Source organism: Lotus japonicus, chromosome 4 (assembly GCF_012489685.1).
Source record: "Lotus japonicus ecotype B-129 chromosome 4, LjGifu_v1.2".
In the NCBI taxonomy this organism is placed as follows: Eukaryota; Viridiplantae; Streptophyta; class Magnoliopsida; order Fabales; family Fabaceae; genus Lotus; species Lotus japonicus.
In genome coordinates this window covers 63,245,387-63,264,350 of record NC_080044.1, presented here as the reverse complement: position 1 = coordinate 63,264,350, position 18,964 = coordinate 63,245,387, and the positions used below count along the sequence as shown (strand labels likewise).

General features: G+C 35.1%; 1 protein-coding gene across 10 annotated transcripts; it reads left to right on the top strand.

The window, feature by feature from the left end:
• The first annotated feature begins 1,646 nt into the window (after nt 1–1,646).
• Nucleotides 1,647–8,285, top strand: LOC130711908 (uncharacterized). Of its 10 annotated transcripts, XR_009010810.1 has the most exons (6): nt 1,647–1,799; nt 2,576–3,016; nt 3,400–4,016; nt 4,422–4,519; nt 4,801–5,768; nt 5,893–6,114. XR_009010810.1 is itself a non-coding variant. In XM_057561683.1 (5 exons), exons 2-4 carry the CDS (start codon nt 2,612–2,614, stop codon nt 4,489–4,491), a joined length of 1,092 nt encoding a protein of 363 aa, XP_057417666.1. In that variant the 5' UTR covers nt 1,647–1,799; nt 2,576–2,611; the 3' UTR covers nt 4,492–4,519; nt 4,632–4,794. The 10 variants fall into 10 exon arrangements, 5 of the variants coding, with proteins under 5 accessions (XP_057417666.1, XP_057417667.1, XP_057417665.1 ...); XR_009010812.1 differs by lacking the exons at nt 4,422–4,519; nt 5,893–6,114 and adding an exon at nt 6,604–8,285 and having other exon boundaries at nt 5,644–5,768; XR_009010811.1 differs by lacking the exon at nt 4,422–4,519 and having other exon boundaries at nt 5,644–5,768.
• The last annotated feature ends 10,679 nt before the right edge of the window (nt 8,286–18,964 follow it).

Below are 18,964 nucleotides of genomic sequence, written 5' to 3'. Positions count from 1 at the left end.
CAACTTATTCACCAACAAACAAGATCTAGTTTTTTTTAATTTTGACCAAAGTATCTTCACAGCTGATAGTTGTAAAATTAATCTCTCACCCCACGATGCGGTAAACATGCTAATAAAATTAAGCAAATGAAACATATTTTGTCGGAAAAGATAAAACTAAAAGATCTACTATACGTATAGAAAAGAGTCCCTTTGTTTGAAAAAAAAAAGGTTTTTAACCATTTTTTTGAAATTTGTTATTATAAATTTTATATACTAGAAAAGCATAAGCTAACTTCCGTTTGATTTTTTTTTTTTACATCGGAAAGATAAATTGCTTCCTCTAAGGAGGGACCCCTGGACCTCCCTCACCCAACTCATATGTCAGTAACTCTTACTGCTTGAGCTATCATTTAAGAACTAACTTCCGTTTAATTATATTAATTAAAATTATTCTTTACTTTCTCTCTTAAATATCATAATAGATTTTCTTGATAAACTTATCAAAGTAGTTTTGTAAATAATTCGAATTTTTTTTAAAAGAATAATTTTTATAAAAATTGAGAGTAACATATTAATTTTGTAAAAAATAATTTTCAATTAAAAAAGAAATTTAAAAAATCAAAACAAACAAACTCTTAATCTACAGTTTTTGAAGGAGAAACATTTAATAATAAAGAAATCCAACTTAAATTAAAATTGTGGACATTAGATGTATCCATTTTATTTAATTGAATTAAAAAAAAAGTGACAAAATAAAATTAGATAACAAACAACTGAAAAACAAATCAACTGTAAACATGTAAAATAATTGTTAATTCGTATTGAAGGTGCAATTTTTTACTACATTTTAAGAATATTTTTCTGTCTACCCTAAAATATTATAGAAAAGCTTTTTCCGAATGAAGACATTGGCTCTGTATTATTTTTTTGAAATTGGCTCTGTATTATTTTATCCTATATCTTCTTTTTTTTGATAATCCTATATCTTCATTCTTGACCAGTAATGTCAATGTTTGAATTCACTTTTAATAATGATAATAATAATAATCTTTTGGACTTTGGTCAAATCGTGCTCAAACCATAAATGTAAATTAACCCTCAAATAATATTTTCAGGATTAAGGAGAATCCAGCTTATAAGTTTAAGTTTGATATCTTTTATTTTGAAATTTGATAATAAATAATATATTCTATGTATTTATTTTCAAACTTTGTAAATTCAGATAATGGATTCATCATTTAGCTTTTACAAAAAAAAGCACATGTGAGTATTAGATAGAAATAAAGATAAAGTTAGTTAGAGATTTTGGTGTGAAATCTTCAAATCAATAACTGTGAGACTAATCTTTCACCTCATCCTCAACACACTAAATAGCAAGAGATAGATCAATGAGTTAGTTAGACATTTTGTTTAGTTTGAAATTGGAATATAAAATTGATGCATAAACTTTTATGTAGCAAAACCCCAAAAAGAGGCATGACACACAAGGAATGGAGTGTTTACAACAAGATGTAACAAACAGATAATTCCCACCTCAACAAGCTATTCTTGTGCAGTTGGCAGCTTGGCAAAGAAAAGAAAGAAAATTCAGCTTTATATATATCAAGCCTCCTTATTTAAATAAATAAATAAATTAAATCCACATTTAAATTATATATGAAGTGATAATAATTATTAGGCTAATAAAAACAAAACAAAAAAAACAGGGGAATTCTGCAACAACCGCAATACAATAACAACAACAAGAAGAAGAAGAAGAACAAGGACAGAGTGAAAAATCACAGAGACGAAAAGATCGTCTTCTGAATCCGAACAAGGTCACTGATTTTTCTTCTCTTCTCCTTCTTACAATTCTCCTGCTACCGTTTTCATGTACTATTTCAGTTTCTTTCTTCTTCAATTAATCAATGGAATTTTCATTATCATTATCATAATCATGATCATTCATCGTCATTGTTGTTAATTTTTTTTTTCAGCTTTTGATTTCAAAGTTCTTCATGATTTTTTGGTTGCTCAGGAAGAATAAATTAAAACTGAGGAAACAGAAACAGAAACAGAATCAGAATTTTCCTCCATGGTTTTGTGATATTACCTGATTTAGTAATAATAATATGATTATTTTTATGGCATTTGTTCTTGTTCTGATCAATAGCACTTTGTCATGACTGATTGGTTTTGTTTTGTTTTGTGTTTTTTTATTTTTTATTTTGAATTTACTGTTTTTATTTGTTGTGTATTTTGATAAACTTGCAATGAGTTCTGTATCTAACTTTGATTTTGATCTTCTGCTTAAAAAAATTGTGGTCAAAATACCCACTTTGTGATTACCTCAAAGCTAGTTGTTTTTTGCTCTTAAAAGTCAAGATCTATATTAATCCAATGTGAGGGTTTCAGGATAATATTTTGTATGTCTATTTATTGATTGCTATTATCATCCATTCCATGGCTTCTAGATGTTGAATAGTGGGTAGCTTTTAATATTTTTCCTATTTTTTTCCCCTGAATTTTGAGTGGCTGCTTGATAATTATCCTAATAAAAATTTGAAATTTTGTCCTATTTCTTATTTTGATTTTTTTGTTATTGAATCAGCAGGTGTTTGGGTTGAAAATTTGCTGGAAAATATTGGTGATGATGAGGTTTAAGAAAGGGACTAAGGTGGAAGTATTAAGCAAAGCCGAGGTGCCTTCTGGCGCCTGGCTATGTGCAGAGATCATCTCTGGTAATGGTCACAACTACACTGTTAGATATGATGGATATCATGGTGCTGCTGGTGAGGCTATTGAGGAGAGGGTATCCAGGAAAGACATAAGGCCTTGCCCACCTGCACTTGAACTCGCAGAGAGTTGGAGTGCAGGTGAAGTTGTAGAGGTCTTTCAGAATTTCTCTTGGAAGATGGCTACAGTTTTGAAGGTTCTGGGGAAAAAGCACCTTTCAGTCAGGCTACTTGGATCTTCTTTGGAGTTTCAAGTGAGCAAGTTTGACATCAGGGTGAGACAGTCTTGGCACGATGACAAGTGGATAGTGGTTGGAAAGGTACCTTTATTTCGCATGAATGTTTTTGTTTCTTTCATCTTCCTTAGCAATTGCCTAGTGTTGTTGGCTGAAAAGATGTGAATGATGGTTACACAATACAAATTATGTTTTGAGTTGCTTTATATCGAGCTTTTGAGATTCCATTGATTCAATATATTCCATTTGCTAAAACTAACTAGTCAAAATTTAAAAACATTGGAATTTGCTTAGGTTGTTTGTCTTGTTATGCTTTCAATATTACTAGTTTCTTGCTTTCAAATTTTCTTCAGTTCTCTTTTGTTTTTATTTTAATTAGCTTTCATGAGTGTTCTTTGTATTACTGTTTTTGGATCCTCTGTGCTGTTTAATTGTTGAATGTTTGTTGATCCCTCTTCCATCTTCAGGGTTCTGCTAGCTGTGAATATGGAAAACGTTCTAGTGCTCTGTGTCAGAAGACAGCTACAAATACAAAACTGTCAGTTTCCAATTACTATCAACCTGAAAAGAAAGAACTAAATGTTACTTTTAAAACATTAAAACGAGGAATCGATTCACAAGTTGAGGCATGTGCTCAACCTCCCCCTAAGTTTAGGGCAATTGAGAATGAAGGAAGGTGTCAAGTAGCAAGAGTTGGAAATCCACCCACACCACTTACACAGGTACAAGGTGTCAGTTTTCCAAGAGATGTGCTTGCTGAAGAATGTAGACCTGCTTCCATAAACAGAAGAAAAACTGGGATTTCTAATATGGACATAGAGAGGAGGATACAAACGGGGGCTGTTGGTTGTTCTTTTGGAGAAAGCTTTGGATCAAATCATGCTGATAGTGTTACATGCTCTGTTGGTAGTTGTAGTATCAATAGCAGGAATTCCCATAAATTGCAATTTCCTGTATCTGCAGGTCCTTTTGAAGATGTAGACAGTGACTCTTTTAGTGACGCTGAATCTGTCTGCCAGAGAGGGTATGAGGAAGGGAGTTGCTCCCCTCCTTCACAAGAAGAATTGGTGGAAGAAATCCATAGGTTAGAGTTGCATGCCTATCGTTGTACAATTGAGCTATTGCATGCATCAGGACCTATAAGTTGGGAACAAGAAGCATTAGTGACAAACCTCCGTCTTTCACTCAACATATCAAATGATGAACACTTAATGATGCTAAGAAACTTGAATTCTTCTGAAAATAGTATTCATTTCAGATGACAGGAAATTTTGTCTCTTCAATATAATACAAATTTCCTAAGGGATAGAGATTCACAATAGTTTGTTCTTAGACTCATTCAACTGTAAGAAGAAAGATGGAAAATTCAATGTCTTTCATTTATGTTTTATGACTTAGTGATGTAGATGTTAAACTAAGTGAATAAATGATCATTTTTTATCTGTTGTGTTCACTTATCCTCTTATCCCTTTTGGGCTTGTTCTTGTAGACACACTTCACCAGGATCTTTCTGGAACCTTCATCACATTATAGATTTTAAAGCCACTTGTCAGACATGATCTGCCTACTGACATTTGAAATCTAGTGGTATATTTAAATGTAGATTTATCATTGAGGATTGATTATTAATATGCTTTATGGTATTTATGTTAGTATATTTTCTTTATTTTTATATAAGATTGTTTTGCATTCATTTCAGAGCTCTTGAATTGGAAAGAAGCTTCTGTTTTCTTTCTTAATTTGTACACACAAGCAATTCTGTAAAGGAGACCTACCTTGTTTAATACTTTTGTCTCTGTTACTCCATCATTTGGAAGTATAAACATTGTCATTTGAAGATACTAGTAATGCTTCCCTGCATTTTCCAGGGCTGAGATGGAGGCACATAGGTGTTGCTTCCAGGTGCTACCGATGATATTGGTGCTTGCCACCTTTCTCTTGCTCTAGACAAGGGATGTTTTTTAATATGGCTCTTGATAAGCCAGCACTTTCACAAACTTGTGGAGTTCTCGCATTCTTCCATTCAGGCTACCTGTGAGCCTCAGGTTTCTATTTTGTGGAAGGATGCATGCTGAGTCTTGTGGCTACCATTGGGTGACCTGATATGTGAATGCATTGTATTGGTTTTTTCAATACTTTCCCTCAGCTCAATCAATTATGATATCTTTTGCATGCTGATACATGTGTCACTATCAATGTGTTGCAAATGAAATAACCACTTATATTTTTCTGTTTTTTTGCACACACACCAAATGTTTACATGACAAAGCCTAGTTAGTGACTAAATTTTATGAGTGCACAGTTTTGAAATAATTTGATTCTAGATGGAGTAGAAGAACCTGACAATGGACATAATTACTGAACAGCTGATGATCACACACATAGAAGCGAATGGTAACATAAGTACATTGTCTCAAGGTGCAAAGAAGCAACAGTTTTCCAAGGGAAAAAAGCATTTGACATTAGAAATTGCAAGCTGGATAGGTTTTAGTTTCTGCTGTGGATACCTAATTATAGAAAGTTTTCACTTCCTTTTAAATTATTAACAACTCATCATATTATTCTGCAATTTGTGATATTGATTGATCAATTAGGTTGTCCTTTCAATTCATATGATACTTGCCATGGCTGCTTTTGACAATGCTGTTCCAATACTTGTGCATCTACTGCTTTACAAGTAATGTGACCATGTTTTTCCTTTTGTTTGTAAGCTTTACGCATGAAAGTTGTCATTAGTTTGTGGCTAGTGCATCACTGCTCAACAATGATCAAATTGGCACAAGGTCCAAATGGTTCTTGGAAGAACATGGCCACATTAAAGCCAGAATTACACAAGGTATGGTTATGCTGGAATACCTATTCTAGGTGGATTGTGTATTAAGCAAATATTCCCCAATTCTGAGCAATGGTATAAATTTTAGGCTCTTTACTGGCATGTTATGTTTCTTTTCAAATTTCAGTTTTGATTGAGGCGATCACAGTCAAACTTTTTGGCTTCAGTATGATGTTTATCAAATGTGGAATCCGGAACTCATATGAAACATGCTCCACGCTTCTCAAAATCTGGTTTTGAAAGGTTCAGTCATCGTGTGATGTATGTTTGATAGTTGAATCATATAATGTTAACAGAATGAAGTTGTTTACTATATCTGAGATCACTTAGACATTTGATGTTTGACAAAGAGTTTGTGCTTATATTAGCTTATTTTCAATTTATTTCAATAAAAACTTTAAAATAGCTTATGTATTTTAAAGTTCAAAACATATGCTGAATTAATTAAGCTGTATTTCCAAACGGGGCCTTAATGTTTTCTAATGAAGTATAACTTAGTGTTTAGATTTAACGAAAATTTGCAGATTGATCTAATTATTAAGAACTTCGAATTTAACAGTTGGAAATTGGAATTGATGAATTTAATCACTAATGAAGTTATAAACTTAGGATACAAAACAAAAATTGTGTGTTTGGAAACACCTTCTACACTTCTTGTCTTGCAAGTCCATTTGAGCTGATGGAGGGCAAGTATTCATTTCACGTTTGATGCCTTTGAAACGCGCAACAGTAAAGAAAACATGATCTTGATATACTTGTGGATGAATTTCATATGCTGCTGATATTGAGGGTTGAATACAATTTGTTATTTATAATATTTTTAACTCTGAATATGCAGAAACATAGGACTAGAAATCAATTAGAGGTATGCATACGGTATCCTGGAGCAAGATGTCAATGCATAAGAGGAACAGGGGGTTAGGAATTCGACAAGCTCGTCTATCTAATGTGGCGATGCTAGGGAAATTGGTTTGGTATCTTATCAATTCTTCCGATAAGCTTTGGGTTCGCCTCTTGCTTGATGTTTACTCCCCTCAGACTAGTTTTCTGCATGCTCCCGACAATCGTGGGTCTTCACTTTGGAATGCTCTGTTGCGCACTCGGGAGCAGCTTCGAGAGGGCTATGGTTGGCGGATTGGTGCGGGTAACCTCTCCTTCTGGTATGATGATTGGAGCGGTTCGGGGCCGCTTTGTTCCATGGTTCCCTATGTTCACATTTCTGACACAAGTTTGCGTGTTAGAGATGTGTTTCGCGATGGTGCTTGTGATACTCGCTGCCTTGCTACTCCGCTCTCGGTTCCTGTTTCCCAGTTATTATGTTCTCAGTTTGTTTATACTCACTCTGATCATGAGGATTTGATGGTCTGGTCGGAGTCCATTGATGGCACTTTCACTGTTTTGAGTTGTTATACCTGGCTGTTATCACGCCGGTTTGGTCCCTTACAGCCTGTTCCGTGGAAAGCGGACGTTCCGGAGAAGGTGAGAGTGTTTTCGTGGCAGGCGCTTCACAACTCCCTCCCTACCGCAGAGACTCTTCGCCACCGTGGGGTGAATATTCCGGTCCTTTGTCGCCTCTGCAATGCTAAACCGGAGTCGCAACTCCATTGCTTGCGAGATTGTGGTGCAACTCGTCATGTGTGGAGTAACCTGGCCATGTTGATAGCTTCTGAGTTTTATTCGGCGGGTTTGATGGTTGAGTGGGTGGCCTCGGTTCTGCGAGCCTCCGCTGCCTCCTTACTGCTTCATGCGTGGTTCATTTGGCGCAGGCGCTGTAAGTTTGTGTTCGACGCCATCCTTGAGCCTTAGCAGCTTGTTCTCCATCATGCTGCTGCGATTGACCGTGTTTTGTGCGGGAGCTTGGCTGTGGTGCACCCTCTTCGTGAGCCTCGCTGGGTCAAGTGGTGTGCGCCGCCGGATGGGTGGGTGGCTTTGAATACTGATGGATCCTCTCTTGGTAACCTGGGGCGGGCCGGAGCGGGGGGTGTAGTGCGCGACGCTACTGGTACTTGGCTGTTTGGTTTTTCAGTTTTCGTTGGTGTCTCTGAAATTCTCAAGGCTGAGCTTTTAGCTATTCTCTTTGGGTTGCGTGTGTGTTGGGAGCGTGGTGTGCGGCAGGTGGTTGTGTTCTCAGACTCTCAGCTGGCCATCACCCTTCTCCAGCGCGGTTGTGGGCGGTATCACGCTTATGCAGCAGTGTTTGACATGCTCCGCGAGCTTCTTGGTAGAGATTGGAATGTTTGGTTTGATCATATTCTCCGGGAAGGGAATTCTGTGGCTGATTTGCTGGCGAAGCAAGGAGCTACTAGTGATGACCGCCTAAGCGTCTTGGAGAATCCCCTGTTGGCTGTCATCTCTTTGTTGGCAGAAGACTACCGTGACACTCATTTTTTGAGGCGCTAGTATGTTTTTGCGTTTTTTTTAAGCATCTAAGTACAAAAAAAAATCAATTAGGATCAAGTGTCAAATATTTATACTTAATAACTTTTTAAAAATATAAAATGACTACGCTAACCACTGAAATATACTATCTCCACCTTTCATAAAAGAAATATACTATCTTCATAATTATGGCTATGTTTGGCATGCCATTTCAGCTAACTTATAGCTTATTTGACTAGCTTAAAGCTTATTTGACTAGCTTAAAAGCTCTTCAAAAGTGTTTGGTGAAGGAGCTTATTTTAGTAGCTTAAAGCTTTAAGCTATAAGCTATCTCAGGTAGCTTATTAAATTTATTCTCATTTTTATCCTTATTATTTTATTAAAATTCTACCATTACCCTTATATATTTATAAAAACACTAAACTTATTTTCCCCTCATACTTACGTATGCAGTTTCCGCCACTATTCCCGCCACACCGCTGCGCACCACAAGTATTATAAATATTATATTAATAAAAATAAATATTATATTTTTAAGATGATATATAACTGTAGCTAATAAAAATATTTAAAGTGATAATAATTTTAATATTAATATCATATTGGTATTAATGTGAAAATAAAGTAATGTTAAATATAAAAATAATTATAAAAGTATGTCATTTTATGTCATTTTACAATTTCAACTTATTTAACAACTAGTTCTACCAAACACTTTTGTTTCAATCACGTAGCTTTTCAGCTTTCAGCTATCAGCTTTCAGCTAGCTTATCAGCTTTCAGCTATCAGCTAGCTTATAAGCTTTCAGCTAGCTTATCAGCTAAACATGTCAAACATAGCCTATGTGTATCATTTTATCTAATTTTTAATTACAAGAGGAAAGCATCATTTTATCTAATTTAAACATAGTGAATATTTATATATATATATATATATATATATATATATATATATATATATATATATATATATATATTTTGCAAAAAAATCATAAACGAGGATTGTCCATTGAGTTTAATTTTGATGCACCGATGGTGTAAAGTTTTTTTACACCGTCAACCAATCAGATTTTAAGGATGTGACATGTCAATTAAAGAAATTAAATGAAAAGAGAGATTTTCTCACATTCTTGAAATCTGATTGGTTGACGGTGTAAAAAAACTTTACACCATCGGTGCATCAAACTTTTTCTCTTGTCCATTTGAGTAATAATCTCTTCTTTGACCGAACAAAAAAATATATTATTCTCTTCATTTTTTTTGGTAAAATATTATTCTCTTCTAAGTTGTCCATTTTTATTATTGGTCGAATGATGTCTCTGTGTTTTTGGTAAAAGAGTTGTCTATGTTGATTCGGGTCGAAGACTGGAATCCAATCTAGCAATAAGGCTCCAGCCCAATTTTGTGTCTTATTCTTTCTATTTCATTCTTCCCAATTTTGACCCAATAAAAGATGTAAAATTTAGTCAAATCATTGTGATAACTCAAAAATAGTTGTAATAAAAAAAATTCATTTGGTGAAACAAAGCTCTCAGATCACATGAAGGTGATATTTTCTCCCAACAAATAATTTTCCATTCACATCGCCCATAAATCGAATCCTAGATTAAATGTTTAAGAATTTCATTATATATCAGTTGTGCTATACCTAATAAAAAAAAATTATTTGGTCGTGATACTTTATTAATGTTAATTTATGATATTAAACTTGTGTGGTTTGGTGATCCTGAATTTTTATTATTAAAATAGCATATAAGATTTACATTCAATGTCATATGTATCATGTGGGTTTATGCACTATCTTGTCTCAATCACTATTTTAACCATGTTTGATGTGAATTTGTTTTGTAAATAAAAATTTCATGCGAGCAATTATTTTGATTTTTGAATGCACGCAACTTGTATTTAATCGTGCATGTTTCACGTGGGTACTGTTCCGAATTGGGCTTTTATGGTTCGACCCACCACTAGCTGGTCACCGTAAGACATGGTCCGTAGCATCCATTAACTTAAGTTTTTTTTTTTTAATAGAAAAATGTTAGTTGTTAGTAAAGTAAAGATTTGAATCTAGTCTTTCACCTACAATTACCCTTAGCTCAACCATGTGAGCTACCCACCCCACCCTCCATTAACCTAAGTGGATGAAGCCAACCCACTTTGACGATTGTGGACGATTACTCTAGTCTATTACTCAAATCACGCCATGCAACAGAGGACTCCAAATGGCTATTTTCAAGGAATGATTTGAAATCAATCCTTCCATTCATTGGAAATATTTACATGAGAAGGGTTTAGAATCTTGTATGTGACATAGAAAATGGATAAACACCGACTGGGGTCCATTTGGTTCATCCAGCGAGGTAGGAGAAATGACGCTCTCTGCTACGATCTAATGATCCATCGTGTCAAACATTGAGTCCGTCCGGAAATGTTACCGCTACACGATAGTGACTAACATGCAACATCATTCTATAAATAGTCCATGACACTATTCACTAGGTGCGCACAACTCTCCCTAATGTTACTTTGCCAAAGTTATACTTACTTGGGCTTTAGAGTGCATTTGCAAGTAACCGCACATGCTTGCAGCTTGACGGTGAAGGACGGGCACTGCACCAACCTAACATGAAGATGGTAAATGATGCATCAGCTTGGCGAAGGAGGCGGAGACATATTTGATCAGTCTAATGACGTAGGACTGTTGTCATCCTATATGACGACAAATGAACGCCATTGCAGTTGAGCCAAGGCGACAACAATGCTACCCTTTCCATCGTCTGGGTCAATACTCTTGGTATTGGTCTAAATGGACACGTCGTTCTATTTTTGCTACGACATAGTGACAGAGTTCGACTCAAAAGCTTCATACTTTCATCCTTGTTGGCTCAAATACCCCAACTTCCCAAAAAGATCAAGAACCTAAATAAATTTGATGCGTTTTCTTTATAATCTTTGTTGATGGACAATCGTATTTTTATAACGATAAAAAATCTATTTAAAAACGTGACACCCTGAATATTGATCCATGTAATAATGTGATATCAAACTGTGTGTATAACTAATCCATAGCCTTTACCAGGCTGGTTATGGGGTTTGGATACTGTCGATCCAGTCAGTTGAACTGATCGGATTAGATTGATCCAGTTTCGATAACACTAGATATTTTAGCCTGAAAAATGAAAATAGAAATTAAAATGAATGAATTATGAGTTCACATTTCTTCTAAGGACCTTATAGAAAGAGTTGACGGATCGGAAACCTACAAATGAGTTATGCATTAATGCGGCTCCACCAAATCCTCTACCATTGTCTCATCTGCTTCCTTCATGATTGGGATTCCCATGTGATGCTGCCTCTCTCACACTAAGAGAGAAAGAGAATGAATCCAACAAGTTTTGAGTAAGCAATTCAGGGTCACTCTCAACCTCTCACATGAAAATGCATTTAGTGAACAAGAAAGTTAATTGTATGGGACAGGTCTTTTCATAAATTGGTTCTATCTCCTAATATACACCCCCATGTCAAACATGAAGCGCTGTTGAAGTTGAGTATAAATACCATATCGCCCTTATATCTTCTGGGTTTGCTACCTAGCTAGTAGCTATTTTTTTTTTTTTTTTACCTTATGCTATCTTCCAATTCTTCAAAACTAAAAAATAAATAAAATTATTAGAAAGGGGAATATATCACTTACATTTGAATGTATATGTCTAATCTTCTTCGCCTCCTTCTATTTTCTTCTTCTTCTTTTTTCGTAAAAATTTATTTATTTTGGTAAATATATGTATTTTTCATCAATTTAGTTTTATATAAAAACAAGCTTATCAATTAAATGCTTAGGCTCCGTTTGTGGAGGTTGGTTTTCTATGTTCTAAAATTTTAAAATTAAAACTAGTTTAACTTTAAACATTCAGTTTTAGTTTGATATTAATTTTCAGTTTTTAAAACAATGTTCTCAATTTTGCAAATTTGCAATAATTATCATTTTTATCAACTTTGTAAATTAACGACAATAGATGACTGCTATAATACGATGATTGAGGGATTACATAGCAATGGTGATGGAGGTGAGATTTACCTGATGGCGGCAATAGTGGTGGTAGTGCACGCGGGTTACTATGTGGTAGTGGTTGCAACGACAATGGTAATGGTGGAGGTGGTGGTGGTGGTAGTGAAGGGTGGACGTGGCGGTGGTGGTGAAAGTAGTGATGGTAGTCAGGGCAGCAACGACGACATAGGTGGTGTTGGAGGCGACTAAGATGACAGTGAAGGTGGTGGTGGAGGCGACAATGGATGTGGTAGTGGAGGCGGTGGTAAATGGTAGAGGTGGCAGCAGTGATGGAGGTGGAGATGACGACAACATTGGTGATGGCAATGATAGTGGAGGTGTTGGCGGGTGTTACTTGGTGGAGGTGGCAATGGCTGTGACGAAGGGTAGTGTTAGTGGTGGAGAGTGGCAGTGGCGATGGAGGTGGTGGAGCGATGGCAATTGTGGAGGGTACATAGTGGTGGTGGTGACATCACATATTATTATGCTAAAAATCATAATCACAAAATCATTTTTGTGGTTTAAAAAATTATGTTGAATTCGTTATGTAATTGCGTAATGAACATTCGAGCTTCATTTTTATGAACACATTTTGTTTTTAAATTTATATTTGACAACCAAAAATTGAAAACACGTAGTAACCATGATCATACCAAGTCTAATCAAATCACCCGGACAAGTGTTGTTGAATAGGAGACGGGAAAAAGGATGTGGCTGAGAGGCTTCCAATTGAGCTAGCCGATCGAGGGAGGTTTTTGCTGCGATGGAGGACCTAGATGTAGCACTCTGACGCCCAAGTTTGGTGATGAATAATAAGTGAGTGGGAGATATGAAATTAGGTCAACTTGGTCTTTGACTTTGTGCTGCTTTATATAGGCGTAAGGCTTGTGTCTTCATAGGTAGCGGAGTACAAGGTTTTCGGGCTTCGAACGCTTCAACTGGTAGGTTATGGGGTACTTGGGAAGGGGGTGATCATTGGATCATTCTGACTTTTGCCTCATTGTTTGGTTCTAAGCTTGATTGTGTGTGAGCTTTAGCTCCCTCGAGCGACGTGTTTGCGGCTTGTATAGGGCGTTGTTGACCTCAAAACGCGCAGACTCGACGCTCAAGGATCCTTCGAGGGAGATGGTGTATGGTTATGGGGTTAGCCTTTTCAAACAAGTGTTTGCTTTGCGGCTGACCTCCGATTGCTCACTTAGCCCGATGCTTCCCAGGGAGGTCGCTTGGGCCTATGCCCAATCTAAGTGGTGGGGTCTAGATTCCGATTTGCAACAAGTAACCAAAATCTACCCTCCCTACTCTTGCATTGGCATGGCCAATGGCGAGAGGTACAAGTTGCTTCAAGATGGGTTACCGAATGTCATGAGCAATCTAAGCTACCTTTCGAACGATAGGTAATCGGAATTAAACCCGACACACACCCCAAACGACCCTAAAGTCACCATATTGTTGTTGCTTTTGAACATTAGCCAAAAGATTTTTCCAATGATACAAGATCCCAAAGTTATATATTCCTTGTGATGAAGAAATTCATTTTGCGAACAAATTAAAGCTTCTATTCATGCACATAAGTTAGCTAGGTTTCGATGGTCTGTTGAATATTTGCATACTAAAATCCATGCTGATCAAAGTAAACAAATAAGCATTTGTTTCAAGTAGCTAGTTAACTTATCACTTTAAGAACAAAACTCTGCATTTACTGTATGCATTTTAAACTGGATGTTTTTAATTAAGGTGCGTGTATCTCTTGTTTCTGATATGGTGGTATATATAGAGTTTGAAATTGTGTAAGTTAGGTAAACATCTGAATCATCTTCCTTACATGATTTCTTTTAATATATTACTAGTAATAATAGTACATGAAAAATCTTTTTTACAACTTTAACCCACAATTCAATAGGATGTGTCACAATTGAGATTGGCCCTTGAGCAAAATTCAAGGGATTTCTTTCAAGAGACGTCATATTCCTATGATGATAGCATAAAAAACAAAACATGTCATTATCTCTCTATTTCAGAGTTATAGCCGGCAGATCCACCTAATCCATGAATACTAAAATAAAAATTTTGGTCCCTATCTCCAATATCATGTTTCTTTCTTAGTTGCCTGTAACTGGTATAATTGATTGATTCTAAGGGATTGAGATCTCTCTGCAAAACTGACACATACACTAAGATAGTGTTGATCCTAAGCCAAACAAGGTTTTAATGAGAAATTTGGGGCAATCATATATGCTAAATTAAGAAGGCACTTGCTATTTGGTATTACTTACATGTCAGACCAACAAGGTGTAATTAGAGAAGTGCAGATATTAGCCAGCTCAATTGCCTTGGCATGAGTGCTTAATTGGGAGACATTAGGGATTAATTAATTTTATTGCAGTTTTAATTTCTTACTACTGTGCTTGTTGGTCCCCATAGCATTTACTTACTTGGGATTTTAAAAAATATTCTCTCAATTTTGGCAGACAACCAAAATAGTTAAGGAACAGCAGGCCGGTTAGGTTTGCTAAAATAACATGACCTGTCCATTTATACGCGCAAAAATATTGTATTGTTTTGAGGACCACCTCATACTGGCATCCTCATTAACAACACACAATTGCTATATCAATCATAGAGAGCTTTTTTCAGCAAATGCAAAATCAGTGTTGTCTTTAGAGCATTTGGTAAACAACTAAAATTGGAAATTGTTCATGAGAAATAACAGCGTACTAAGTTCCTAATTTTTCAAGGAGAGTAAGCAATACAGAATAGTAATAAATATTAAAGTGTGATGGAAGAAGAGGAAGATGGATGATGATGATTGAAGAAGGAATTAGAGGTTAAACAAATTTGGATTGAAGTTTGAGTATTTCTTGGGTTTGATTTTTTTCCTAGGATTGTGACCAAAATTAGAGCTTTCTTGTGGGTGGTTAAGGTGGAATTGGGTGAGGAGTGGGGGAAGAGAGTTTGAGTGAAGGAGAAAATTAATCTAACTTTTGAGGTTATATAAGTTTTGAGTAAAGTACACTCACCCCCCTCAAGGTTTGTCAGAATTACACTCCACCCCATTCTTATCTAAAATCTACACCCCACCCCATTTTATATAGAGGCAAATTTAGTGACGAAAAATATTCTTCATTAATAATTAGTTATTATTTAAATTCTTAATCAATAATTTCAAAAAATATTTTCAATATAATCAAATAAATTTAAAAATGAAAACATAACAATCCTCCTCATTCTCTCAATCGCGTTCTTCCTCCGTAAATTCACAATGCAAATTCTGCAATAGCACACCTGCCCGATTTACAAACTATATCTCGAACACGGTGAAACAAGCTTGTGTTTTCATATTTGGTAATAATTCAATTTTAATCAAAATAATCTCTTTATACTTCCAATTTTCAAAATTGGAATGTAGACTAAAAAAGCAACACAAATGAGTGAAGAAAATAGAGAAACAAAATTAAGAAATATGAAGTGGATCGGAGGTTATTAGAACCCAACGATGCGGTGGAGCATCATTTTTAACAAAATCCAACAATATCTTAAACCAACATAGCGTTCGCTCACAACTTAAAGGGATGAAATTCACAAGAAGTAGTTGAACAAGTGACTTTAGGGATGTGCGATTCACGTTCTAGGGTTCAGGTCGCAACAAAACTTTGAGGTATGGTGGTGCCATGGGGTTTCACATTGTGGGACAATGACACCGTATTAAAGGGAGTAAAGGCTTGGTGGTGGCCGTTTGTGGTGAGAAATATGATTTGGAGAAAGATGGGACGTGGACTTAACAAACAGAGTTGATGGTTTTTTTAAATTTAATTTAGTAAAATTATTTTCATAAATTAATGTATGATAGTGGACTTAACAAGCTTGTTTCACCGTGTTCGAGATATAGTTTGTAAATCGGGCAGGTGTGCTATTGCAGAATTTGCATTGTGAATTTACGGAGGAAGAACGCGATTGAGAGAATGAGGAGGATTGTAATGTTTTCATTTTTAAATATATTGGATTATATTGAAAATATTTTTTGAAATTATTGATTAACAATTTAAATAATAACTAATTATTAATGAAGAATATTTTTCGTCACTAAATTTGCCTCTATATAAAATGGGGTGGGGTGTAGATTTTAGATAAGAATGGGGTGGAGTGTAATTCTAACAAACCTTGAAGGGGGTGAGTGTACTTTACTCATAAGTTTTTAGTCCTTCTAAAATTTAAAAAAATTAGTTTTAGTTCCTCAAGGGACACGTTCATCCAAATCATCTTCCACGGCATATGATGTTGGAGTGCCACCTCACTTTTTCCCAAATACATAATCAACTTAGGCTAAAATTAGGATTGAAATTCAAAAGTTTAGGAATCCAAATGACATAGTTTGAGGGGCCAAAAACATATTTTATTGATGAAAACACACATTGATTTTATTTTATTTTAGTTTAAATTATATTAATCATTGAGAAATTTATGTTACAATCGAGTAGAACCACTCTGACCAACAAATTTCTCCTAACTAAATACATTTACCGTTACTTAAGTTTGAGATATCTGTTTAAACTAAAACAACATCAACTTAATTAATCTACTCCATTCATGATACATATGCATATATACATTGATTTTATGTTCAAGTTTCGATACATATATAAAATATAGAAATTAAAAGTGGAAACATAAATTTGAAGCCGTGCAGAAGTGAAATCTAATTGGAATGTAGATTTTGTCATTTAGCTGAGCACAGGGGACACTGCTTAGATGTTAACGCGGAAGAATGCTGAGACAAAACACAAGCGAACAGAAGCCTCCAATATTATTATAAGTTCACTCGCGGATTACTAGGACTATTATTGAGAGAGATGCAATATTACTCTACGTGAAACATTAAGTTCTTGTTTTATGTGTTTGGGATGCTCAATGCATAAATTACGATCCCATTATCTCACCAAAACTCTTTTTAAATACTCCCCCTTTCCATTTTATATGCGGAAATCATCTTTCTCTTGACATGCAGCTTTGTGACATATTTTAACCATGGTTAATATTTATGTTTCTTCACTCTTCATTCCCGACAATCCTTATATATCATTTAATACCTTTTAATACTTGAGCTAATTCTAGGGGATAAAATAAATATTGTTTGAATAATATTTTGATATGTGCATGTTTTAGAAAATTCTAAGGCATGAATATTTTGTTAAAATATTATTGAACCACATAAAACTAGTAATTTTTATCCAATATTTACCTTGTGTTCTTTAAATCAACAATATTTACCCTGGGTGGTTTAGACAATTTGGAAAAATAAATTACTCACAATCACTATTGGGAGTCAAGGTGTAGAGTTCTGCAATTCAAAATTAAGGATACACTACAAGGTAATTATGGTGATGCAATGGGCCACATGGTGCATGGCATGCTTTGGTTCCTTTAATAAAAAGTTAAAAACAAACCAACTAATTGACGTAGTGGTTTAACATTTTGTCCATTAAGTTAGTGATTGAGATTCAATTCACAACTTTTATAAAAGGGAAAAAAATCATTTATCAGTCTTTCATACTGCTTAATGCACTGATAGTGGAGCAAAATGTTAATCTTATTACTATCAGTTGTGGAAATACCTTAACGAAGTCTGAAAAAAAAAAGTTAAAAAAAATGCTCAAGTTAGAAGATCTCCCCTAACCACATGCATCTCGGGGACCAGCAATAACATAGCTCTCTCCTCCACTCAGGGGAAAGGAAGGGGATGAGAAGATCCCAAAAAGCACTACAAGAGTGTTACTTTAAATCTTACTTATACTAAATTACAACTCAAATGCCACAAATCTCATAAAAGAGAATCAATAAACAATGTGCTTGCTGCATGCTGGATTATGGCCCCTTTACTTCAAAATAACATTTTCTCTCTTAAATTAAAGCACCTATTCTTGCTTTAAACCCTTTAGGTAACACAAAACTTACTCATATGCACGGGACTATATAATAAATACATACAAAGAAGCTACCAGGAGGCAACTATTTTCCCTTGAACGTGATTTTAAAAAAGAGTGATTATAATTAAGTAGACACAGATTTTTTCAACATTATTTAAACATAAGTAGTTGTTACAATTTTTAACTACTACTGCAATATTTTGTAGTCGTTAAAAACTGCTGTAAAAGTATGGTTCGTGTGTCAATCATTTTTGTTTAAAAATTTTAAATGTCAAATACACCCTTTTCCTAATGTTCCGCCATGTTTGCATGCTAAATTTTTCCTCTTTCATTTGTTTCAGTCGAGAAGGGATTTATTTAATTTCGAGTTGTGAACATTAACATTATGGTAAGGCCTTCCAACCTTATTTTTTCCATACCCCCAACTCAAATCTAAGCTTGATTAAGGATGGCCACTTTTTAAAGTTCACTTTCATTAAACACCAGCCAACACATTAATTACAAACGACATAGTACGAATTTAAGCTGAATGCGTGGTGTTGGAAAACGGGGTTTGCACAGATCACAAGTTTTTAACTCTGAATAAATAATGTGATGAGAAGGAACTTAGAAACCCAACAACTATGGGGTTTCGGAAATCTTACCTGTATACCATTAAATCTCTGGACTCAAGAAAGCTTCAAATTGCTAACCATGCAATAAGGAAGAGATATTATTATGACATGTCTTTCTTGGAAAGTGAAGGTCGACATAGAGTTTACTACTACCGCTGTGGTAGTTATCATGAGTAGTTTTGTTCTAGAAGTCGGCAAACTACATCTATGGAGATTGCAAAAAGCACAGAGGACATTG